At 48.3% G+C, this 25,673-nt stretch overlaps 1 protein-coding gene across 1 annotated transcript; it reads left to right on the top strand.

Moving 5' to 3' along the window:
* Positions 1–15,604: 15,604 nt before the first annotated feature.
* On the top strand, positions 15,605–19,860 carry DYNLRB1 (dynein light chain roadblock-type 1; the record flags this gene model as incomplete). The annotated part of the gene is made up of 4 exons (XM_080716525.1): positions 15,605–15,826; positions 15,904–15,979; positions 18,587–18,754; positions 19,817–19,860. 4 exons carry the CDS (start codon positions 15,605–15,607, stop codon positions 19,858–19,860), a joined length of 510 nt encoding a protein of 169 aa, XP_080572651.1.
* Between the last annotated feature and the right edge of the window lie 5,813 nt (positions 19,861–25,673).

Below are 25,673 nucleotides of genomic sequence, written 5' to 3'. Positions count from 1 at the left end.
AGCAATTGCCTTATTCTTCTGCTCTTTGGGTGGGTTGGGAAGGCAGCATTTCATAGTATGGATTACAGAGGAAGGGCCTCACTTGTTTCATCAAATAAAGTGGTTTAAAATGTAACCAGCAGTTCATAACAGTGAATTCCTGCTCTGTCTTTTATGATCTCATATCAGAGTGCAGAAGAATCCAGTTTCATGAGACTTACAATAACTCTATTTAAAATTCAGGTACTGACTTGTCATCAAAAGGTTGTCTTACTTATGGCAACTCATTGGAAATGCCCACAACAGTTTCATCCTAAATGAACTATTTCAGTCAAGCACTCCCTCTCACTTTTTACTAATCTGGATAATGATCTGAAATGCTATTAGGGTGACTCATGGAATTAGACTTTGCCTCTGTTTTTATATTCCTCTTTGTTTTTGATGTAACTGTTCTAAACTCTTTTTAGGGCTAACTTACTATTTAGTATTGTTGGTATCTCCAGCCCCCACACCCTCCTTTTTAGGTTTTGTTTTTGTTTTGTTTTTTTAGTTACTTGTAAGATTATTTGTATGAATGTTTTCATTAACTGAAAACAGGGAATTACAACACTGGATTGTATGACTATTGGAGTACCTTTGTTTTCTTGGACTGTAATTTCAAATACTCAGGTAACTCTACAAATACTACTTTTGATAAAGTTCCTTCAGGGGGGTTGCTTCACTTGAATTTCCTTAAAAGATGTAAGAATGTTTATAATTAAACTTTTTTGGTCCTTCATATGCTCACTTTTCTGTTAGTCATGGGTGAAAAGGTGCTTCCCACCTGCAGATTGAGTCATAAAGATGTTTGTCTCTCAGCCAGGCATGGTGGCACATGCTTGTAATCCCAGTATTCTGGAGGCTGAGACAGGAGGATCATGGTTCGTGAACAGCCTCAGCTACTTAGGAGGCCCTCCGCAATTTAATAGGGCAGCGGGTGTAGTTCAGAGGTCGAGTGACCCTGGGTTCCATCCTCAGACCCGCAAAAAAAAAAAAAAGTTTGCCTCTGTGCTTTAATAAGTGGCAAATTAGCTGGGGGGTAGTTGGCGCATGCTTGTAATCCCAGCATTCCGGAGGCTAAGACCTGAGGATCGCGGTTCGCGGACAGACTCAGCTACTTAGGCCCTCTACAATTCAGTGAGACCCAGTTTCAAAATAAAGAATAAAAAATAGGGCAGGGGCTGTAGCTCGGAGGTAGAATGCCCCTGGGTTCCATCCCCAGACCCGTGGGGGTGAAAAAGTGGCAAATTATAATCTATTGTGGAATGGGTAGGAAAACTAGATCTGTTACTCAGGTGAAATTACATTTGATACCTGTGTTGAGAATGAAGACATTTGCGGGGCAAACCTGAGGACATCCATCTGAATTGCTTTTTTTGAGACAACAAAAAGGGTTCTCTGTGCAGGCTGTGCTGGCGCACGCTTATAATCCAGCACTTGAAGGCTGAGACAGGAGGATGGCAGGTTTGCAGCCAGCCTTAGGTATTTAGCGAGGCCCTTTTCAACTTAGACCTTATTTCAAAATAAGGACTAAAAACAAACGGGGGGCATTGGGGGTGTAGCTCAAAGGGAGAATGTCCCTGGGTTCAATCCCTAGTACCCCACAAAAAATAGGGTTGAGGGTATAGCTTAGAGACTGAACAACCCTATGTTTAATCCTCAGTTTGTGTATAGAGGGAGTTCATGACCACTCTCAGCCCATTTCAGTTGTTATGCCCTGTGTCTGTAGGACTTTTTTTTTCTTTTTTCAGTAGTACTGGGAATTGAACCTAGAGGCATTCTACCTCCAAAATACACCCCAGATTTTATTTCTTATTTGGAAAAAGGGTTTCGCTCAGAGAGCCTAAGTTGCTGAGGCTGGCCGTGAACCTACAATCCTCCTCTCCCCCTTTCAAGTACTAAGATTACAATTGTGCACCACTATACCCGTCTTGTAGGACTCCTTTGTAATCAAGATGTTTGGAGAGAAGAGTATGTTGGTCCTTTGTTTGGGTGGGCTTCTATTTTTTTCTTTCTTTTTTCTTTTTTGGTGTTGTGTGTGTGTGTGTGTGTGTGTGTGTGTGTGTGTGTGTGTGTGTGTGTGTCTGGATGAAACCCAGGAGCATTCTACCTCTGAGCTATATCCTCAGCCCTATTTTTTATTCTTTATTTTAAAACAGGGTCTCACTGAGTTGCAAAGAGCCTCCCTAAGTAGCTGAGGCTGTCCAGGAACCCAGATCCTCCTGTCTCAGCCTCCCAAATGCTGGAATTACAGGTGTGTGCCACCACGCCTGGCTTACTGTTTTTAAATTTTGAAACAAGATCTTGCTAAATTACCATGCTGGACTGAAGTCTTTCAGATCTCAGCTTCCCAAGTACTGGATTACAGACATGTGTCAACATGCCTGAGTTCCTATTAAAGAGTGGCTGGCAATGGGCAAGATGATTTCCTCAAAGCATCCCATAGAGAAGGACATGAGAATTTGTAGTCATACCTGCAGGTCACTGAAAATAATTATACTGTTGTTTTCCTCCTTTTTTTTTTCTTTTTTCTTTTTTGGTGGTACTGGGGATTGAACCCAGGGACATTCTACCTCTTGAGTTCTACTCCCAGCCCTATTTTATTTATTTTGCGGTGCTGAGGATTGAACCTATTGAACCCAGGGGCACTCCACCTCCGAGCTACACTCCCAGCTTTTTTTATATTGAAACAGGGTCTCACTGCATTGCAAAGGGCCTCACTAAGTAGCTGAGGTTGGCTGCAAACCTGGAACCCTCCTGTCTCAGCCTCCCAAGAGCTGGGATTACAAGGATGTGCCACCATGCCTGGCTTTTTATTTTTATTTTGAAGCAGGGTCTCACTAGGTTGGTTGATGAGTCTCATTACTTGCTGAGGCTGGTCTCAAACCTTCAACTCACTTGCCTCAGCTTCCCAAGCACTGAGATGCCAGCCTTACACCACCACACCCGGCTTGACCTTGAGATTTTTAAAGATTACTGGTCAAATGCCTTTTATAATATCCCTAAAACTGGCTTTAGTTTTCTTATGACTTAGACTAGGTTTTTATAAAAAAATATAGAGGTGATGTGCACTTTTTGCATACGGTATTGCCATTATCAATACTAACTTTGATCTAGTTAAGGTGACTCTGCTAGGTGTTTTTGCTAGGAAGTCACAATATAGTTCTAACATGGACTCTCAGAGAATAAGCACTAATTCCTTCCTCAGTGAGGGGCTACAGCGAAATGAAAACCTGAAGGTAGATCATCAGTAGAGAATCCAGCAAGTCACTGCCAGGAAGAAACCATTTGTAAAATGGGGATGCAGGTATTCACTATGCTGAGGCTGCTGGAGATTATGCATGCAAATGTTGGGCACAGCGGTGTGGCTTTTAACAAGTTATTTCCTACTAGAAGGCCCATAAATTTTTGTGGCCAGCAAAATAAAAGGTTTAAAGAGCGGAAAGCAGCCGGGCCTGGTGGTGCACACTTGTAATTCCAGTACTTAGGAGGCTGAGACCGGAGGATCGCAGGCTTGTGGTCAGCCTCAGCTACTTAGGCTCTCCGCAATTTAGTGAGACCCTATTTTAAAATTAAAAAATAGGGCTGGGGTGTCGTTAGGAGGTAGAATGTCCCTCGGTTCAATCCCTGGTGTGTGTGTGTGTGTGTGTGTGTGTGTGTGTGTGTGTGTGTGTGTGTGTCTGTCTGTCTGTCTCTCTCACACACACACACAGCGGAAAGCAGGACAGTATAGGAATAATATGGGAAGAAGGGCCCCCCACCATTGTGGGGGGCAGCAAACAGGCACTGGGGATTGAACCCAGGGGACTGAATTCGGGGGTATTCTACCTCTGAGTTTGTAACACACACACCCCAGCCTTCTTCCCCTTCTTTTCTTTCCTTGTACTGGGGATTGAACCCAGGGGCAGTCTGTGAGCTACACCCAGGCACTGAGTTTGATGAGGAAGGAAGGGAAGGAGGGATGAAGGGAGGGAGAAAAGAAAGAAAAAACAAGGGTGTCTCTAGGTTGCGATTCTTGGGGCTATCCTCGAACCTGCGAGCTTGCTGTCTCAGTCTCCAAGAACTGGGATAGCAGGCATTAGCCACCACGCCCGGCATTTTATTTTGAAATAGGTCTCACTAAATTACCGCACACTTGCCTCGAACCTGCAGTCCTTGTGTCTCAGCCTTCCAAGTACTACAGTTACCGGCGTGAAGGGTCCCCTTTCAAAGGTGAGGAAATGCTAGAACAAAGCTTCAAAGTCACAGCGATGGAGATGAGTTCGGATCCCTAAATCGTGGACGCCCGTCGATCCATTACAGAGTTTGCAAGGAATGAGCGACCAAGGGAGTCGCTCATTTTCTAGAAGATTGTGTCTTCGGCGCATTTTGGCTCGGCGCCTTTCTTTGCCTCCATCTGGGCGCAAAGCGGGGTCTCAGCAGCTGGAGGCACCATTCCCCTACCCTGCATTTCCAGACGTAGTTCAGACCTCGACGGTGTCAAAAGCCTCTCCCGACACCAAGAACCAGCATCTCTGCACAGCCATAGTTGGGAATTTTTCATATCTTAGTGCACCTTTGCTTTTCGCTTTCGTAGGCGAGCGCCTCTCAGCTACCTCCTCAGCCACGCTGGGGCTTTCTGACAGCAGAGAGCCAGCATCCCCGAACCTCGCCGAAGCCCCGGTCGGCCTCCGAGCCCGCCCCCACTCCCTCCACTGGCTCCTGAGAGGCTGGCTCCTGAGAGGCTGGATTTTGATAGGCCGCCGACGCCGTCCGCGTCCACGCAGGACTGCGCAGGCGCAGAAAGGTCCGGAACTGGGCTGCGAGTCGGTATCGCGGAGCTACTGAAAGGGTCCAAAATGGTGAGTGTCCACCCGCGGCTTGAGGCTCGCTGCCGCCTCCCAGCCGCGCGGTGCAGTCCATCCTCCGCCGGGGCCTCGGAGCGCGGGGCGAGGAGTCCGCGGGGCGGGGCGGGGCGGGGCGGGGCGGGGCGGGGCCGCCCGAGCCTCCTGGAGGGCGGAACCCGAGCGGCGCGGCCTCGCAGAGCCGGCCGAGGCGCGGCCCTCGGACGCCGCTGCCCGACCGGAAGCCCGGCGGGGGGACCGAGGCTGGGCGAGGCCCGGGCTGCGGCCGACCCCGCTAGGCGCTTCCCGTGGGTCGTCTTCCTCCTCTCCGCTTCTGAGGTTCGGCCAGCAGCCCCACCTTACACCCGGGAACCTGAAGCTTCCCAAAGCCAAGCCTTCCCCAGGAAATGTCGACGGTCTCGAACCCAAAAATGTAGCCTGAGCCCCTCTGTGGTGAAAGGGCGCGACCCCCACGGGCCCCAAAGCCTTCTGCCCCCTGGGGCAACTGTGGTTCCCAGGGTGTTTCCCTTTATTTTTCTTAATCTTTTTTTTTTTCTGGGATTAAATCCAGGGGCGTTCTACCTCTGAGCTACACCCCTCAGCCCGTTTTTGTTTTGAAACAGCATCTCGCTTGGGTGCTAAAATTTTTGTAAATTGCTGAGGCTAGTGTCAAACCTGTGATTCTCCTGTCTCAGCCTCCCAAGTACTGAGATTACAAATTTATGCCACCACGCCCAGGGCATTCTGCTTCCAGATAGACCCCCCAGCTCTGTTTTATTTTTTATTTTGAAACAGTCTCACTGAGTTGGTTAGAGTCTTGAATATATTGCTTTTTCAAAAATTTACTTAGAGCGGGGCAGGGTGGCGCATGCTTGTAATCCCTGCGTTTAGGAGGCGGAGACAGGAGGATTGTGCAGGTTTGAAGCCAGCCTCGCTGATTTAAGAGGCCCTGTTTCCAAATAAAAATATAAAATAGGTCTGGGAGTGTAGCCCGGAGGTAGAAGGGTTTCCAGGAACCCCAGTACCACACACACAAAAAAAAGATTAGACAGGCGTGGTGCTGCACGCTTGTAATCACAGCACTTGAGAGGCAGAGATAGGAGTATTGCACGGGTTCGAAGCCAGCCTCAGGTACTTAGGCTCTCAGCAACTTAGTGAGACCCTGTTTCCAAATAAAGTATAAAATAGGTCTGGATTATACTCTGGAGGTAGAAAAGCTCCTGGGTTCCACTACCAGTACCACCAAAACAATTTTACTTAGAGCAACCAAGACATGGTGGCACACACTTGTAATCCCAGTCCTTGGGAGGCTGAGACAGAAGGATCACAAAAATTCGAAGCCAACCTCAGCAGCTTAATGAGGCTCTCAGTAACCTAATGAGACCCTGTTTCCAAATAAAATATAAGATAGGTCTAGGAGTGTAGGCCAGAGGCAGAATGCCCTGGGTATCACCACACACACACACACACACACACACACACACACACACACACACACACACAATTTACTTAGAAATATAAAACTTAAAGCCAGGTGTGGTGGCGCACACGTGTAATCCCAGTATTTGGGAGGCTGAGACAGGGGGATCGCAGGTTCTGGGCCAGCCTTAGTACCTCATGAGACCCTTTGCAACTTAGTAAGATTCAGTTTTCAAATAAAGAATAAAATAGGGCTGGGGGTGTAGCTTAGAGGTAGAATGCTCCTGGCTTCGGTCCCCAATACCCCCTACAAACACACACGAAATGTAAAACTTATAAGAAAAATTGAAAAGGAAAAAGAAGCAATGCCATCACCCAGAGTTCCACCAGACATGTTATTTCTAGTCTTTTGCTTCAGTTTTGTGTGGTTAGGCCCTAAACTCTGTTATTCACTGTTGTAGGTTCTGCGTTTTTCATTATTATACCACAAAGAACATCTCCATGTTATTAAAAACATTAAAATCCTTCAGATATAGCCGGGCGTGGTGGCGCACACTTGTAACCCCAGCATTTGGGAAGCTGAGACCGAGGATCGCGGTTCGAGGACAGCCTCAGCTACTACTTAGGCCCTTCACAACTCAGTGAGACCCAGTTTCAAAATAAAGAATAAAAATAGTGCAGGGGTGTAGCTCAGAGGTCGAATGCCCCTTGGGTTCCATCCCCAGACCTGAAAGAAAAAAAAAAATCCTTCATATAGATGTAGCTTCGTCTTTCTCATCATCTTTTCAACCATAAACTATTGATTGGTTGATTGATTTTTGTGGTGCTTCAACCCAGGGGCATTGTACTTCCAAGCTGCACCCCCAGACCAGTTTATTTCTTATTTGGAAACAGGGTCTTGCTAGGTTGATGAAAGGTCTCACTACTTGCTGAGGCTGGACCTGAACCTGCGATCCTCCCGTCTCAGCCTCTCAAGTACTAGGATTATAAGCATGTGCCACCACACCCAACTTGCAGTACATATTTAGATACACATTTTAATAAATTCAAGTAGCACTACAGATTATAATATAGAAAGTACATATACACCCTTCTTACTACCCCAGAGTAAATTATTGGTAGTTGGGTGGGTTTCTTCCAGATTTAATTGATAAATAAGCATATTTATATGTAAGCTGCTTATTAAATGAATTTGTAACGCGTATTTATGTGTATATATGTATACACATAAGCATATGTGCATGCATATATGAGATACACATTTGCATATATATTTCATCTTACTCTCTTCACTTAAATATATCAAATATTCTGCAGCTTGTTCTGTTTGATTAAAAATATCAAACATAAGCTGAGTGTGGTGGCGCACACTTGTAATCCCATTACTTGGGAGGCTAAGACAGAAGAATCGTTCAGGTTCGAAGCCAGCCTCAGCTACTTGGTGAGGCCCACAACTTAGTAAGACCCTGTTTCCAAAATAAAGAATAAGCTGGGCATAGTGGCACACACTGTTAATCCCAGCATTTGGGAGGCTGAGACAGGAGGACCATGGTTCAAAACCAGCCATGGCAACTATTTAGGCCATTTGCAACTCAGTGAGACCCTGTTTCAAAATAAAGAATAAAAAATAGGGCTAAGGATGTAGCTAGGAGGTAGAATGGCCCTGGGTTCTATCCCCAGTACTGCAAAAAAAGAAGGGAGGGAGGAAATTGAATTAAAAATCAGGCTGAGGGCGGGGTGTGGTGGTGCACACTTGTAATCCCACAGTTTGGGAGGCTGAGACAGGAGGATTGCACAGGTTCAAAGCCAGCCTTAGCTACTTAGTGAGGCTCTCAGCAACTTAGTGAGACCCTGTTTCCAAATAAAGTATAAAATAGGTCTGGGAATATAGCCCAGAGGTAGAAAAGCCCCTGGGTTCCACCTCCAGTACCAAAAAAAAGAGAGGGAGGTTGAGGGTGTAACTTGGAAATAGAATGCCCCTGGGTTCAATCCCCAGGAACACATACACACAAAAAAATCAAACATAGCAGGGCATGGTGGCACATGTTTGTAATCCCAGCATATTTGGGAGGCTGAGACAGGAGGATCCAGGTTCACGACCAGCCTCAGCTACTTAGTGAGGTCCTTTGCAATTCATTGAGACCCTGTTTCAAAATAAAGAATAAAATACACATCTGAGGGTGTAGCTTGGAGGTAGAATGCCCCTGGGTTCCATCCCCAGTACTGCAAAAAAAAAAAAAAAAATCAAACATTACACAAGGTTCTGGGTTTGATCTCCAGTACCACAAAGAAAAAAATCAGTATTCTATGTCATTGTACATAAATGTGTTTCACACACTTTTAAGCTATATATTAATTTAGGTGATTTACAGTTTTCACTCTGGACAGTGCTGTAGTAACTGTGCACTCCTGCTAGTGTTATATAGGACAGTTTCCATTTTGGTGAAAACTCCTTAGAACAGTGATATAAAAATCAGGACCAAGCCAGGTGTAGTGGCCTACACTTGTAATCGCAGCATTTGGGAGGCTGAGACAGGAGGACCCGGGTTCCTAGACAGCCTCATCTACTTAGGCCCCCTGCAACTCAGTAAGACACTGTTTCAAAATAAAGAACAAAAAATAGGGCTGGGGGTACAGCTCAGAGGTAGAATGTCCCTGGGCTCCATCCCTGGTAGGCAAAATAAATAAATGAAAATCAGGACCAATCTGGGCATGGTGGTGTACGCTTGTAAACCCAGTACTTGGAAGGTTAAAACAGGAGGATCGCAGGTATGAAGCCAGCCTCAGCTACTAGTGGGGCCCTGTTTCAAAATAAAGAATAAAAAATAGGACTGGGGGTATAGCTCAGAGATAAATTTCCCCTGGTTTCATTCCCCAGTACCACAAAATAACAAAAACAACAACAACAAAAAATCGCCCGGCATGGTAGTGCACACTTTTAATCCCAGTACTTGGGAGGCTAAAACAGGAGGGTCAGGGTCTCAGCCAGCCTTGGCAGATTAGTGAAACCCTGTTTCAAAATAAAGAATAAAATAGGGTTGGGTATATAGCTTAGAGGTAAAATGCCCCTGGATTCAATCCCCAGTACCACGAAAAATAAGTAAAAAAAAAAAAATCATGACCAGGGGCATAGGTCAGTGCACCTGGTGAGTACCTGCCTAGCACACAGGAGGCCCAAGGCTCTGTCCCAACTTAAAAAATATAATAATGCTGGTGCTATAGCTCAAAGATAGAATGATCCTGGGTTTCCAGTACTTGGAAGGGTAAGTACTACCAAAAAAAAAAAAAAAATGCCTGTAATTCCAGTACTTGGAAGGGTAAGACATGATTGTAGGTTCGAGAACAGCCTCATCAGCTACTGAGAATGAGCAACCTAAGAAGGCCTCGGTAGAGCTCAGAAGTAGACTGTCTTTAGGTTAAATCCCCCGTAACACACACACACGCACACAATTTAATAAAAATAAAAAGGGCCGGCGACACAGCTCAGTGGTAAGGCTCCTTAGCACGCACAAGGTCCTAAGTCTGATCCCCAGCACCACACACACAAAAGCCAGGCACGGCATCATGCCTGTGCTCCCAGTACTTGGGAGGCTAAGACAGGAGCACCGGTTCCAAGCCAGCCTCAGCCGGAAAAAAAAAAAAAAGGATGGGATGGGATGGGAGTGTAGCTCAGGGGTAGACTGTCCCTGGGTTCAATTCCCATACCAAAAAACACTTGGGATCTCGTACTGTATGGCCATATCCTCCCTCTAGTACTTAAAAGAGTTGATTTTATAAGACATAATTGCAAAAATGTTTTTATTTGTTCCTTAAGTGTTTATTGAACTACCCTGTATTTGGTACCAGGACTGTAAAGGTGGGTCCCTGCTTTCAGGTGCCCTGGTCTGATGTGGGATGTGAAAGGACAGGTGTGCCCCCTGGCGGCGAGTGCGGCGAGTGCGGGAAGCCGGGCCTCCGGCGCTGAGCGCGGCTCCCGCGGGCCGAGTGCGCCCCCTGCCGCCCGCTCTCTGCACCGCAGCCAGGGCCGGCCTGGAGAACCGCCCTGTGCCGCCAAGTGTCCTCCAGGTACTGTCCCAAGAAAAACCCACGACGGGTTGTGGGCCGGCCGTGATCGCTCCCACCACCCGTCCTCACCTCCTCGTTCTGCCAGCGACTTAGCTTTTCTTTGTATGTGCCAAACACTCCACCCTGTGGCGCTTGTACTCACTCTGCTTGCTGTTGAGAGTGCTCCAGAAATCCTCGTGCCGAGGCCCCTCCTTTCCTTCAGATTTCACTCTCTCCAGCTGCCACCTTAGTGAGGTCTTCTCTGATCACCTGTGTAAAATTACCGTCAAAAGTTTGGTGTAAGCCGGGCGTGGTGGCGCACGCTTGTAATCCCCGCGCTTGGGAGGCAGAGACAGGAGGATCGCGCAGGTTTGAAGCCAGCCACGCGTGCTGGTTTAGGAGACCCTGTTTCCAAATAAAAATTTAAAAATAGGTCTGGGAGTGTAGCCCGGAGGTAGAAGGGCTTCCAGGAACCCCGGTACCACCAAAAAAAAAAAAAAAAAAAAAAAAAAAAGTTTGGTGTATGCCAGGTGTGGTGACGCACACTTGTCATCCCCACGCTTGGAAGACAAGACAGGAGGATCGCACAGGTTCCAAGCCAGCCTCAGCTACTTAGTGAAGCTCTCAGCAACTTAGTGAGACCCTCTTTCCAAATAAAGTATAAAATAGGTCAGGGAGTATAGCCCGGAGGTAGAAAGCCTCTGGGTTCCACGCCCAGTACCACCAAAAAATAAATAAAAAATAAAATATAGGGCTGGGGGTGTAGCCCAGAGATAGAATGCCCCTGGGTTCAATTCCTAGTACCAAAAAAGTTGGGTGTGCTGGTGCATACCTATAATTCCAGCCACTTGAGAGGCTGAGGCAGGATGATCACAATTTCCAGGTCAGACTGGGTAATTTACTGAGACCCTATCTCAAAAAAAAAAAAACTTTTTTTAAAGGGCAGGGGCCTAGCCAGGCGTGGTGGCGCACGCTTGTAATCCCAGCATCAGGAGGCTGAGACCTGGAGGATCGCGGTTCGCGGACAGCCTCAGCTACTTAGTGAGGCCCTCTGCAACTCAGTGAGACCCGGTTTCAAAATAAAGAATAAAAAGTAGGGCAGGGGGTGTAGCTCAGAGGTCAAATGCCCCTGGGTTCCACCCCCAGACCCACATAAATAAATAAATAAATAAATAAATAAATAAATGGCAGGGGCCATGTGTGGTGGCACACGCTTGTAATCCCAGTACTTGGGGGGGCTGAGACAGGAGGATCACATATTCATGGCCAGCCTCAGCAATTTAGTGAGGCCCTCCGGAATTAGTGAGACTGTTTCCACATAAAGAATAAGCCAGAAATGGTGGCACATGGTTGTAATCCCAGTACTTGAGAGGCTGAGACAGGAGGATTGCAGTTTCGAGGACAGCCTCAGCAAGTAGTGAGACTCTCACTGCCCTAGCAAGACCCTGTTTCGAAAATAAAATAGGGTTAGGGGTGTAACTCAGAGATAGAATGCCTCTCGATTCAATCCCCAGTACCATAAAAAGAAAAACAATTGCCATCAGTAAATCAGATCCTGTATTCTAGACCCGTTTCCAGATAAAAAAACAAAATAAGGCTGTAGGTGTAGCTCAGAGGTAAAATACCTCTGGGCTCAATCCCCAGTGCCAAAATAAATAAATATTCCTATTTATTAATAGTCCATAATTCACTTGTCTTTGTCTCTAGTTACTGTTTTTGTTTTGGGTACTGGGGATATGACTCAGGGGCATTCTTCCTCTTAGCTACACCCTTAGCCATATTTATTTGTGTATTTATTTATGGTACTGGCGATTGAACCGAAGACATTCTACCTCCAAGATATACCCTGGCCCTACTTTTCATTCTTTTTTTTTTTTTTTTTTTTTTGCGGGTCTGGGGATGGAACCCATGAGCATTCAACCTCCAAGCTACACCCCCTGCGCTATTATTTATTCTTTATTTTGAAACAGGGTCTCACTGAGTTGCAGAGGGCCTCACTACATAGCTGGGGCTGGCTGCAAACCTGTGATCCTCCTGACTCCGCCTCCCAAGTACTGAGATTACAAGTGTGCGCCACCACACCTGGCTTTTATTTTATTTTTATTCTGAAACAGGGACTCCTTAGGTTGATGAGATTCTCAGTTCTTACTGAGGCTGCCCTTCAACCTGCAATCCTCCTGTCTCAGCCTCCTAAGTACTGGGTTACAGGTGTTCGCTACCACATCGAGCTTTTTATTTTTCTGCTTTGAAACAGGGTCTCACTGAGTGCTGAGAGTCTTGCTAAGTTGCCCAGGCTGGCCTCAAACCCATAATTCTCCTGTCTCGCAACCTCCCAGTGCATGGCCCCGTGCCCTGCTGAATTACTGGGTGATTTTAGTTTCTCCCTTGTGCTTTTGCAGAAGTCATTGCAGCAGATGCCTTGCTGCCCTGTTTCTTGTTTTTGCTCCTTACTGTTTTCTTAGGATGAGTTTCCCGGAAGGGACCAGGTGAGACTGAATACAGTATTGTGCAGTTGTGCTCACTTCTCCCCTCCAGGATAGCACGTGGCCCGTAGGAGCTCGGTGACACCATGGAGTGACTTGGATCCTGAGCACGGCCACTGCGTCCTGCTCCAGTGCCCGGAGCCGCCTGGCCTTGTGTCCAGAGCCAGGTGCCAGAGGCCTTGTGTCCAGAGCCAGGTGTTAGAGGCCTTGTGTCCAGAGCCAGGTGCCAGAGGCCTTGTGTCCAGAGCCAGGTGTCAGAGGCCTTGTGTCCAGAGCCAGGTGTCAGAGGCCTTGTGTCCAGAGCCAGGTGCCAGAGGCCTTGTGTCCAGAGCCAGGTGTCAGAGGCCTTGTGTCCAGAGCCAGGTGCCAGAGGCCTTGTGTCCAGAGCCAGGTGTTAGAGGCCTTGTGTCCAGAGCCAGGTGCCAGAGGCCTTGTGTCCAGAGCCAGGTGCCAGAGGCCTTGTGTCCAGAGCCAGGTGTTAGAGGCCTTGTGTCCAGAGCCAGGTGCCAGAGGCCTTGTGTCCAGAGCCAGGTGCCAGAGGCCTTGTGTCCAGAGCCAGGTGTTACAGGCCTTGTGTCCAGAGCCAGGTGCCAGAGGCCTTGTGTCCAGAGCCAGGTGCCAGAGGCCTTGTGTCCAGGGCCAGGTGTCAAAGGCCTTGTGTCCAGAGCCTTGTGTCCAGGGCCAGGTGTCAGAGGCCAGACTGCTTGATGTTCTGGAGGAGGAACTTGTTTTCTCTCCCTCCAGCATTTGAAGGTCTTACATCACCGGGGCCTGCAGTGGGGCTGGATCATCAGCCCTGTGCCTTCCTGAGAAACAGTAACTCACTGTGCTCTCTCCACCCAGTGCTCAGGGTCCCCCTGCCACCAGTTACCCCTCTGAATGGGGGACTGTTCTCCTTTGGTGAATGGAGCCTTTGTTGCTGACAGCTCTCAGCCATTGAGGGCCTTCTGCCTGGATTCTGGGCTGCTGTGAAGGGGCCTCCTGACAACGCGCACCTCAAAGCCAGTTTCCAGCCGTAGGAGGACTCGGGCCTAGCTTAGTTAAGCAGCTGGTTAGTACGCGCTGACCCTGCAGAGATGCTCCATAATCAAACCCGGATCCTGGTACATGCCTAAAGAGGGCACAAGCCAAGGGTTTGGGGGTCAGAGGTGGGCAGACTCCATTGAGTTGGGGGTGAGTAAAGGCCTTGAGAAGGAGGTGCTGTGTCTATTTTAGGTGGTCCACAAGACTGCTGAGCCCGGCGTGGTGGTGCACACCTGTAATCCTACTACTCGAGAGGCTCGCGCACGAGGATCTTAATTTCTTTTTCTTTTCTTTTCTTTTTTTTTTTTTTTTTTTTTTTTTTGTGGTACTGAAGATGGAACCCCAAGGGGCATTCTATCTTCACACCCCCAGCCCTATTTTTTATTCTTTATTTGGAAACAGGGCCTCACTAAGTTGTGAAAGCCTCACTTGGTAGATGAGACTGGCCTCGAACCTCAGCCTCCCAAATGCAGGGATTACAAGCGTGGGCCACCACACCCAGCAGTGTTTGTGGGGGAGGGGGTTACTGGGGATGGAACCCAGGGCCTTCTACCTCCAGGCTACACTCCCAGACCTATTTTATATTTTACTTGGAAACAGGGTCTCACAAAATAGCTATGGCTGGCTTCGAACCTGCGTGATCCTCCTGTCTCAGCCTCCCAAGTACTGGGATTACAAGCGTGCACTATCATGTCCAGCTTTCTGGCAGGATCTTAATTTCAAAGCCAACCTCAGCAATTTAGCAAGGCCCTCTTTCTCAATAAAAAAATAAAGTGGGCCAAGCATTGTTGGCACACGTGTGTAATCCCAGTACCTGTGAACTAAGACAGAAGGATCACAGTTTGAGGCTAGTTTTGGAAACATAGCATAACCCTGTTTCAAAATAAAAAGATCTGGAGAGTAGCTCAGAGGTAGAATTCCCCTGTACTCAATCTTCAGTACTGAAAAATAAATATAATAGAGCTGGAGGTTTAGTTTGGAGTTACAATACCCCTGGGTTTAATCCCCATCACCACAAGGAAGAGTACTGGATTTCAACAGAAGTGGCCTTGTAGAGTAGAAGACGTGGCGACAGGGCTGTTTGGGCAGGTAAATAGAGCAAAGGAAAGAAACCAGCCAGAGGTTGAATCCAGGGACATTCTACCTCTGAGCTACACCCCAGCCCGATTCTTTACCCTTTATTTGGAAACGGTCTCACTAGGTTGCTGAGAGCCTCACTAAGTAGCTGAGGCTGGCTCTGAACCTGCGATCCTCCTGTCTCAGCCTCCCAAGCACTGGGAGTACAAGTGTGCGCCACCACGCCCGGCTCGTCTACAACTTGTGTGTGTCAGAATATCCCACCCTGACTGGTGCCCTGGACACCAGGGTTAGTGAGCCCCTCCCAGACATACCCTGGGGCCATAAGCCATGTGTCACGCTATCAGGTGCCAGCTCAGTAAGTCGCTCAGTCTCTCATGGGAACATCTTGCTTCCTTTGAAATGTTTTCAGTTCTACTGTTTGGGCCTCAGATGACAAAGTGTCTCCTTCCTGTTAGAAACCACTGTTTGGAGCCGGGCGTGGTGGCGCACGCTTGTAATCCCCGCGCTTGGGAGGCGGAGACAGGAGGATCGCGCAGGTTCGAAGCCAGCCATGCTGGCGTAAGAGACCCTGTTTCAAAACTATAAAATAGGTCTGGGAGTGTAGCCCGGAGGAAGAAGGGCTTCCAGGAACCCCAGTACCACCAAAAAAAAAAGAAAGAAAGAAACCACTGTTTGGGTTTTTTCAAGTCATACAGCTGTCCCCGGCTGTACCAGATGGGTGAGTCCGGCTGTGTCTGGGTTCTAGAGAATGATGTTTATATCCTGCTGCCCGTGTGGAGGCGAGGGGATCACAGTGCCCGGTGGCCAAGGGTGGGAAGCAGCCCGCCTGGTGCTGGGGCTGCGCACATGCTGGTGCCCGTGCGGGCTGGCGAGCTCCGAGGCGGTGCCAAGTGTCTGGGTGCTACCTGTTTGTTGTTGGAAGTCAAACGTGTGAACGTGTGACTCACCTGCCCCGGACAGGAGGTTAACCAGCCTGCCTGGCCTCTCCTAACCTTGGTCTTGTTTTTTGGCAGGCTGAGGTGGAAGAGACACTGAAGCGCCTTCAGAGCCAGAAAGGAGTGCAGGGAATCATCGTGGTGAACACAGAAGGTGCGCTCCTTTCGGGGCTGGCTGCACAGGCTGACCTGGAGCGCGGCCCAGCAGCAGAGCATCCGCTCGTTACCAGACCCCTGCACAGACCTGGTCTCGTTTCTTTCTAAGACATCCAGTGTGCTAATACTGTTTTGGGGATTCTGATTTATTTATTTATTTATTATTTATTTATTTATTTGCTATCATGGAGATGGAACCCAGAGGCATTCTACCTCTGAGCTACAACCTCAGCTCTATTTTTTATTCTTTATTTTGAAACAGGGTCTCACTGAGTTGCAAAGCTGAGGCTGTCAGCGAACTACGATCTTCCTGTCTCAGCCTCCCAAATACCAGGATATTTTTTATTCTTTATTTTAAGACAGAGTCTCACTAACTTGTCGAGGCTTCACTGAGTTGCTGAGGCTGACCACTAACCCATGATCTTCGTCTCAGCCTCCCAAGTACTGGGATTACAAGTGTGCCATGCCCAACTTACTCTTTTTTTTTTTTTTTTTTTGCAGTAGTGTGGATGGAACCCAGGGGCATTCTACCTGAGCTGCATCCCCAGCCCTATATTTATCTTCTTTCTTTCTTCCTCTCTTTCTTTCTTTCTTTCCTTCCTTCTTTCTCTTTTTCTTTTCCTTCCTTCTCTTTCTTTCTTTCTTTCTTTCTTTCTTTCTTTCTTTCTTTCTTTCTCTTGATGAAACCCAGGGGCATTCAACCTCCAAACTACATCTCCTACCCTATTTTTTATTCTTTATTTTGCAGTAGGGTCTCACTAAGTTTCAGAGGGCCTCACTAAGTAACTGAGGCTGTCCACAAACTACGATTCTCCTGTCTCAGCCTCCCAAGTGCTGAGATTACAAGCGTGCGCCACCAAGCCTGGCTTTATTCTTTATTTTTAAAACAGGGCCTCACTAAGTAGCTGAGGCTGGCCACAAACATGCGCCACTATGCCCAGTTTGACAGCCCCGTTTCTGATGGTAATAATCATAGTTGTTGCTGGGAGTGGTGGCTCATGCCTGTAATCCCAGTACTTGGGAGGCTGAAACAGGAAGATGACAGGTTCCAGGACAGCCTCAGCAAGTAGTGAGACTCTCAGCAACCCAGTGAGGCCCTTTTTCAAAATAAAAATAAAATAGGGCTGGGGGTGTGGCTCAGAGATAGAATGCTCCTAAACTCAATCCCCAGCACCACAAAAAAAAATAATAAAAGAATAAAAAATAATCATGCGGTACTGGGGATGGAACCCAGAGGCATTCTGCCTCTGAGCTACACCCTCAGCCTAATTATTATTCTTTATTTTGAAACAGGGTCTCATTGAGTTGCAAAGAGCCTCATTAAGTGGCTGAGGCTAGCTGTGAACCGCAGTCCTCCTTTCTTAAGTGTGTGCCACCACACCAGGCAAGCAGAAACTTTTAAGTACGATGTTTATTAACCCATTCAAGCTTCTGCGTATTTATTTACCCATTAAATCTGTATTAGCCGGGCACAGTGGTGCACCTAGTACTTGGGAAGCTGAGGCCGGAGACTTGCAAGTTCAAGACCACCTCAACACTTTTTCCCGGTGTCCTGAGAAGTCAAAGTCTGTCTAGTTTCTTGCTACCTGTTGGGAGGCCTGAGCATGATTTGCTGGTCTCTTAGCTGGTCACTCATGGGCCAGATAATCAGAGGCCTGGGTTGAGTCTGACTCTTGTCTGTGGAGAGTCCTTGGGCCACATTCTTCAGATGTGAATGGTAGTTGGTGAACTCGGAGTCTCATCCATAGGGCCTTCTGCTGAGAGGTCATGGCCAACTCATAGGTTTCTAATGATGCTGTTGCGCTCAGAGGTGGGTCAAGTCGAGCCACATTCCTTACCCCCTTGGCAGCAGACACCATACAGCCACTTAAGAGTTTAATCTTACAGCCGGGCGTGGTGGCACACGCTTGTAATCCCCCCGCTTGGAAGGCCGAGACAGGAGGATCGCACGGGTTCGAAGCCAGCCTCAGCTATACTGAGTGAGGCTCTCAGTAACTTAGTGAGACCCTGTTTCCAAATAAAATATAAAATAGGTCTGGGAGTATAGCCCCGAGGTAGAAAGCCTCTGGGTTCCACCCCCAGTACCACCAAAAAAAAAAAAGAGAGTTTAATCTTCAAAATATAAGATTTGATACCAGGCATGGTAGCACACACCTACAATTCTAGTACCTCGGAGGCTGAGACAGGAGGATCACAGATTCAAGGCCAGTCTCAGCATCTTAGAAAGACTCTGCTTCAAAATATAAAGGGCTGGAGGTTTAAGTTAGAGGTAGAATGCCCTGGGTACACACACACAAAAAAAAAGCTGGGGATGCAGTTCAGTGGTAAAGCGCTCCTGGGCTCAGGCCCCAGCACAACGACAAAGGACTCGCTCCACGATGGCAGTCGTTGCTTAGCTCACTATGCTAGTGAAACCCTGGCCTGGTACCCAGCAGCCAGGGGACGGTGAACCTGTGGGTGTCCTCTTAGGCTTTCTTTTGGGTGGGTGGGGGGGCTGGCGATTAGACCCAGGGCCTCATACTGCCAAGCATGTGTCCTAGAGGTTTGGATTGGGAGGTTTCCAGGAAGCAGCTCTAATGTCCTCCTCGGGTTCTGCCTGCTCTAGGTATCCCCATCAAGAGTACCATGGACAACCCCACCACCACACAGTATGCCAACCTCATGCACAACTTTATCTTGAGGGCTCGGAGCACCGTGCGGGAAATTGACCCCCAGAATGACCTCACCTTCCTTCGAATTCGTTCCAAGAAAAATGAAATTATGGTTGCGCCAGGTAAGGCGTCTCTTGCCTCCACTTGGGAGCAGACCCTCCTCGCAGGGTCTCCGTGGCCCAGCAGGGAGTCCTGGCACGTGGTGGCTGCTGCAGAAGCCCAGGGACGCCTGAGGGATTGGAGGAGCCGGGTTGGCTCATTGCCTGCCTGGCCTCTGGCTGGTGCCCCGAAACCCTCCCTCAGCAACTGCAGCCTGGGGATCATGGTCTCGTGGGGAGGACAGAAGCACAGCACGCTCCTCCCCCGGCGGGGAGGTCCAGGAGCACTTGAGACATGAGCGGGGCTGGCCGGGTCTCCTTGGGGCTGGTGGCAAAGGCTCCCAGAAGAGGGATGTTGGAGCTGAATTGTGAAGGCCAAGAAAGAGTCAGCAAGGTGGAGGTACGGGAAAAGACTGGGAAGAAACAGCCCGGGTGATTCTAAGCCAGCACGTGCGGTCTTCTCTAGCCGGCTTTTTACTCCAGCGCGAGAACAGAGCACTGTTCCGTTATTTTTTCCCACGAGATGCATGGCGTGCGTGTGGACGCTGTGTGGTTCGGCCCATCCTATTTTTAGGCCTCAGGGTCATTCTCAGGTGATAAGATGCTCATCCTGGGTAGAGACCACAAGAGGAAACCCAGGGCCATGTCGCCTCACTGGCTCTCAGCCTGGGCTGGGGACAGATGCTCTGGGGCCTCTGGTTTCACACTTACTTCTCTCGCGCTCTCTTTTTGGCTGAACTATGGTTAAATGCGTGAGTGAGGTTTGTATTTACCGGTGCGCTTAGTCGCAAGGCAGCTTGTCTAGGCCATCAGAACCGATGTAGGGCCGGGCACGGGGGCGCGGGCCTATTATCCAGGCACTTGAGAGGCTGGGACCAGAGAATCACAGATTCAAGGACGGCCTTAGAAACCTAGCAAGACCCTGTTTCAAAAGAAAAGAAAAAACGGGCTGGGGGTGTAGCTTGGAGGTGAGTGCCCCTGGCGTACATCCACAATACCACAAAAAAAGAAATCACTTGCTTTCTATTATGTTTTTCTTCCATTTTACATTTAGTAATTCGCTTTTTCCATTTTTCTCTTTTGCAGATAAAGACTATTTCCTGATTGTGATTCAGAATCCAACTGAATAAGCCTTTCTCTGGCTCCCAGTGTCATTCCTTAATTTAATGCCCCCGAAAATAATAGTGATAATCATGTCGGCTGACGTGTGGAAGTCACCTTAGAGCCCAGGCAAAGCCGCCGGGACCAGGGTGGCTGGCGGCACTGCCGACCACACCAGGCGGCCTTTGCCGCCGGCCCTGGTCCCAGGAGCTTCCTCGAGTCGGTTCACTTTGTTGCCCTTGGAAGGCTGTTCCTCTTAACTAAAACTACCCAAACACTGCCTGCTGTGTGTGTCTTTAAACACGAGTGGGGGCTCCCCGTGTCCCCGGGTGGTCTGAGCGGCCGCCTGCAGCCCTGAGGGCCCCTCGGCCCACTGCCTGCGGCCACGCTTCCCACGGCGTGGTATGTAGTGCCCTGGTTTCTGGCCACTGGACACCCCTTTAGTCTCCCACCCATTTCCAGTTCCTGCCAATGTCGTTTTGTTTTGTCTTGAGCACTGGGGATGGAACCCAGGGGTGGTCTACCTTTGAGTTATGCCCCCAGCACCTTTTGTTTTTTACTTTGAAACAGGGTCTCGCTGAGTTCCTGAGCTTTGGCCTTAAGCCTGGGATCCTCCTATCAGCCTCCCAAGCACTAGGAGTGCAGGTGCACGCCACCATGCCCGGCTCTGCCTGTGTTTATTTTTGGGTTTTTTTTTTTTTTTTTTTTTTTTTTTTGCAGGTCTGGGGATGGAACCCAGGGGCATTCGACCTCTGAGCTACACCCCCTGACCTATTTTTTATTCTTTATTTTGAGACAGGGTCTTGCTGAATTGCAGAGGGCCTCACTGAGTAGCTGAGGCGGGCCTCAAACCTGCAATCCTCCTGCATCAGCCTTCCCAGAACTGACATCACAAGGGTGCACCACCATACCTGGCTCTTGTCTTTTGTTCATTGTTACACAGGCAAAAGATTGACAGCTCTGTGGTGTGAACACTCCAGTGCTGGTTAATTAATTATACATTCAACTGAGGAAAATAATACAATTACAAGACACGTGTGGAATGCTAGCGTCGCTAACGCTGGACCGAGCGAGCCCAGCTGGAGCGAAGGGCACCTACCTCGGTCAGCACCCTCTATGCTCGGGGGCTGCGGCCTGGTGGGATGTGGGTCGATGTGCACAGTCCACGGGGAGCAACACCTGAGCCTCGTCTAGACGGGCGGCTGGCCGAGCGCCTCCGCCGCCTCCGGAGGCTGGAGAGAAGGCCCCACGCCGCGGCTCGGCCGGCCTGGCAGGGGAACCGCCTAGGCCGCTGCCCTGCCCTCGCTGTGCGCTCAGCGCAGCCGCCCCTCCGGATTCCTTTGGTCCTGATTCTCGGGGTGCCCCTCTGTCCTCTCTGTTACTTTAAAGTGGAGACAAAGGCTGGGCGTAGTGTCGGCACCTGTAATCCTGGTGATTGGGAGGCTGAGATGGAAGAACCGCAGATTCAGGCCAACCTCGGGCTACTTAGCAAGACATTTCAAAATAACACTTTGCAGGGGACACTGGGGAGCGAACCCAGGAGCATTCTACCTCTGAGCTATGCCCCCATCTCTTATTTATTTTTGTGGTACTTGGGGTGGAACCCAGAGGCTTTCTACCTCCGGGCTATACTCCCAGACCTTTTTATATTTTATTTGGAAACAGGGTCTCACTAAGTTGCCGAGAGCCTCACTAAGTAGGTGAGGCTGGCTTCGAACCTGGCGATCCTCCTGTCTCAGCCTCCCAAGCGCGGGGGTTACAAGCGTGCCCACCACGCCCGGCTGTCTCTTACTTATTTAGAAGCAGGGTCTCACTGGGTTGCTGAGAGTCTCACTACTTGCTGAGACTGTCCTCGAACCTGTCATCCTACTGTTTCAGCCTCACAAAGTACTGGGATTATAAGCGTGTGTCACCAAGCCCTGCTCAAAATAAAACACTTTACTTAAAAAGAGCTGGGAAGTGCTTGGGAGGCAGAGACAGGAAGATTGCGCAGGTTTGAAGCCAGCCGTGAGCGCTGGCTTAGGAGACCCTGTTTGCAAATAAAAATGTAAAAATAGGTCTGGGAGTGTAGCCTGGAGGTAGAAGGGCTTCCAGGAACCCCAGTACCACATAAATAAATAAATAAATAAATAAATAAATAAATAAATAAATAAATAAATAAATAAATAAAAGCCGGGCGTGGTGGCGCACGCTTGTAATCCCCGCACTTGGGAGGCAGAGACAGGAGGATCACGCAGGTTTGAAGCCAGCCACGCGCGCTGGCTTAGGAGACCCTGTTTCCAAATAAAAATGTAAAAATAGATCTGGGAGTGTAGCCCGGAGGTAGAAGGGCTTCCAGGAACCCCAGTACCACCAAAAATAAATAAATATAAATAAAAAGAGCTGGGAAGCCAGGCATGTTGGTGCACAGTTGTAACCCAGTATTTGGGAATCTGAGACTGGACGATCCAGGTTCACAGCCAGCCTCTGCTACTTAGGCCCTCCACAAGTTAGTGAGACCCTGTTTCAAAATAAATAAAATAACAGGCTGGGGGTGTGGCCTCTGTTCAATCCCCAATACTGCAAAAAAAAAAAAAGTTATAACAATGTGATTTCCTGAATTATAGATCACAGTAGCCTTACAAATTTTCTAGATACTGGGCCAGGCTTGGTGGCACACACTTGTAATCCAGCATTTGGGAGGCTGAGACAGGAGGATCCCAGTTCTAGGACAGCTTCAGCTAATACTTAGGCCTTTTGCAACTCTGTGACCTTGTTTCAAAATAAAGAATAAAAAAATAAGGCTGGGGTGTAGCTCAGAGGTAGAATGCCCCTGGGTTCCCATCCCCGGTACTGCAAAAAATAAAAAATTATCAAGATGCACATAAAAATTTCCAAATGCTCTTAGAAACACACTTTAAGACATGGCACCTGGAATAATATATTTTTAGTTTACTCATCCTTGAGGGATAATGAAGATTACTCCATTTATCTTACGCTGCAAAATGTAGCCTTTCATAACTGACTTGCATAGATCACAAAGTAGAATTTTGAAAGTTTTCAGTCCAGTAAATCAAAGGTATCTTGTAGATATATTTTTCCCTCATTATATGATTAATATCTGGGCTATTAGTTCGTCTTGGACATGACTTACCCTTGCAAAACCATCTTTGTGGCGGGGGGGATGTGCTGGGGATGAACCCAGGGGCATTCTACCCCTGAGGAACACCCCCAGCCCTATTTATTATTATTACTATTATTTATTTATTTATTTATTTAGGTGGCACTGGAGTTACTGGAAGCCCTTCTACGCCAGGGCTACACTCCCAGACCTTTTTTTTTTTTTTTTTTGAAACAGGGTCTCTTAAGCCAGCGCGGCTGGCTTCGAATATGCGTGATCCTCCTGTCTCCTCCTCCCAAGCGCGGGGATTACAAGTGTGCGCCACCACACCTGGCGATATTTTTTATTATTTTGTTTTTTGTTTTTTTTTAATTTAATTTAATTTTTTTTATTGGTGCATTATATTCATACAACTTATTGGGGATTTTTTATTATTTTGAAACAGGGTCTCACTGAGTTGCAGAGGGCTTCACTAAGGAGCCGAGGCTGGCCACAAACCTGCGATCCTCCTGTCTCAGCCTCCCAAGGACTGGGATTAGAAGTGTGTGCCACCACTCCTGGCTTGCAAAGCCATCTTTACAGAGAGACAAATGTGAAAAGATGTCTTCCCCTATGGAAGGGAAATAATTTCAATAAAGTCAAAGCCTGAGCCGGGCGTGGCGGCACACTTGTAATCCCAGCATTCGGGAGACTGAGACCAGAGGATCGCAGTTTGTGGACAGCCTCAGCTATTCGGTGAGGCCCTCTGCAACTCAGTGAGACCCTGTTTCAAAATAAAGAACAAATAATAGAGCCAGGCGTGGTGGCGCACACTTGTAATCCCAGCATTCAGGAGGCTGAGATGGGAGGATCACAGTTCGTAGACAGCCTTAGCTACTTAGTGAGGCCTCTATAACTTAGACCCTGTTTCAAAATAAAGAATAAAAAATTGGGCAGGGGGTGTAGCTTGGAGGTCAAATGCCTCTGGGTTCAATCCCCAAACCCGCAAAAAATAAATAAATAAATAAATTTTTAAGAATAGGAAGGAAGTCACAGTGGTGGTGCACACTTGTAATCCCAGTACTTGGGAGGCTGAGGCAGGAAGATCGCAGGTTCGAGGCCAGCCCCGGGTACTTAGGCCCTCTGCAACTTAGACCCTGTTTCAAAATAAAGAATAAAAAATAGGAGTAGGTGTATAGCTCGGGGGTAGAATGCCCCTGGGTTCCATCCCTATTACCACAAAATAAATAATAAATAAATAACCAGGCTGAATATTTAGCTTAGACGTAGACTGCCTGTGTTCAGTCCTGGCTGGGCCTGTAGGGTACCCAAAACAAAATACTCTGAAAAAAACATTTATAAGCTAGAGTTCTCTAACCAGCCATACTATTCAATGTAAAATATTTTCAGTACAGAGGGCTGTGTGCCTGCACCCCCGCGTGCCCTTTCTCAGGAAGCTATGGAAGGGTGTAATAAAACAAGGAAACGAAGCAAAGGAAGTAAATCCAGGGTCCCACAGTGCTCAGAAGGAAGAGCTCAAACTCGGCCTGCTGGTGCACCACTTGGGAGGCTGAGACAGGAAGATCACAGGTTCGAGGCCAGCCTCGACGACTTAGGGAGACCCTGTTTTAAAATTTTAAAATCATTAGTAGAGTGCCCTGGGTTCAGTGCCCGGTACCACAGGAAAAATAGGAGGAGGAGGTGGAACAGCTGTGTGTATTTTTAAAGTAATTTTTGTTTTTTATTTTATGTGATGCTCTGGCTCTAACCTGCCTCATGCATGCCAGGCAAGCACTCTATCACTAAGCCACATCTCCAGCCCATTTATTTATCCATTTATCATATTTTTAATTCATTTTCTTTTTTCTTTTTTTTTTTTTTTTTTTTTTTTTTGCGGGTCTGGGGATGGAACCCAGGGGCATTAGACCTCCAAGCTACACCCCCTGTCCTATTTTTTATCCTTTATTTTGAAACCGGGTCTCACTGAGTTGCAGAGGGCCTCACTAAGTAGCTGAGGCTGTCTGCGAACCACGATCCTCCAGGTCTCAACCTCCCGAATGCTGGGATTCCAAGCGTGCGCTACCACGCCCGGCTTTTTATTTTCATCAGTACTGGAGAGTGAATCCAGGGGCATTATACCTCCAAGCTACACCCCCAGCCTTATTTATTTGGAAACAGTTTCACCAAGTAGCTGAGGCTGGCTTTGAACCTGCAGTCACCCTGTCTCAGCCTCCCAAGTACTGGGATTACAAGCATGCACCACAACACGTGGCTCAATCCTTTATCTTGAGCGTGTCCCTAAGGCGCTGGGAGCCTCCCACGTAGCTGAGGCTGGCCTGAGCCTGCGATCCTCCTGTCTCAGCCTCCCAGTGCTGGGATCACAGGTGTTGCCGCACGCCAGTCTCCGCTCCCTTTCAGCAGAGGATGAGATCATGGAGTGATGGGCCCTGAGCGCCAGGTGCTCCGTTCCTGAGATGGCGATGGGGAGCTCTGGAGACGGAGGGTGGATGTTTTGAAATGGCCTGCTCAACGCCAGCCTGTGAGATGCCCGCGTGTCCACTAGAGAATATGGAGTAAGTCGCTGAATACACAATCCTGGAGTCTGCTGGGCTCTAGGTGTACAGCGGTTAGCCTGTGGTTGGAATCTGAAGCTTCAAAAGAATGTACTGGAAGAAAAGAGGAGATAGAGGTATCCCCTGGACACCCTTCTAGAGTCTCAGAAACTGTTTGAATTAGGATGCAGTTCAACTGTAGAAAACCCAA

The sequence above is a fragment of the Muscardinus avellanarius genome, assembly GCF_963383645.1.
Source record: "Muscardinus avellanarius genome assembly, chromosome: 19".
NCBI classification, from domain to species: Eukaryota; Metazoa; Chordata; class Mammalia; order Rodentia; family Gliridae; genus Muscardinus; species Muscardinus avellanarius.
This window is presented reverse-complemented; position numbering and strand designations above follow the sequence as displayed.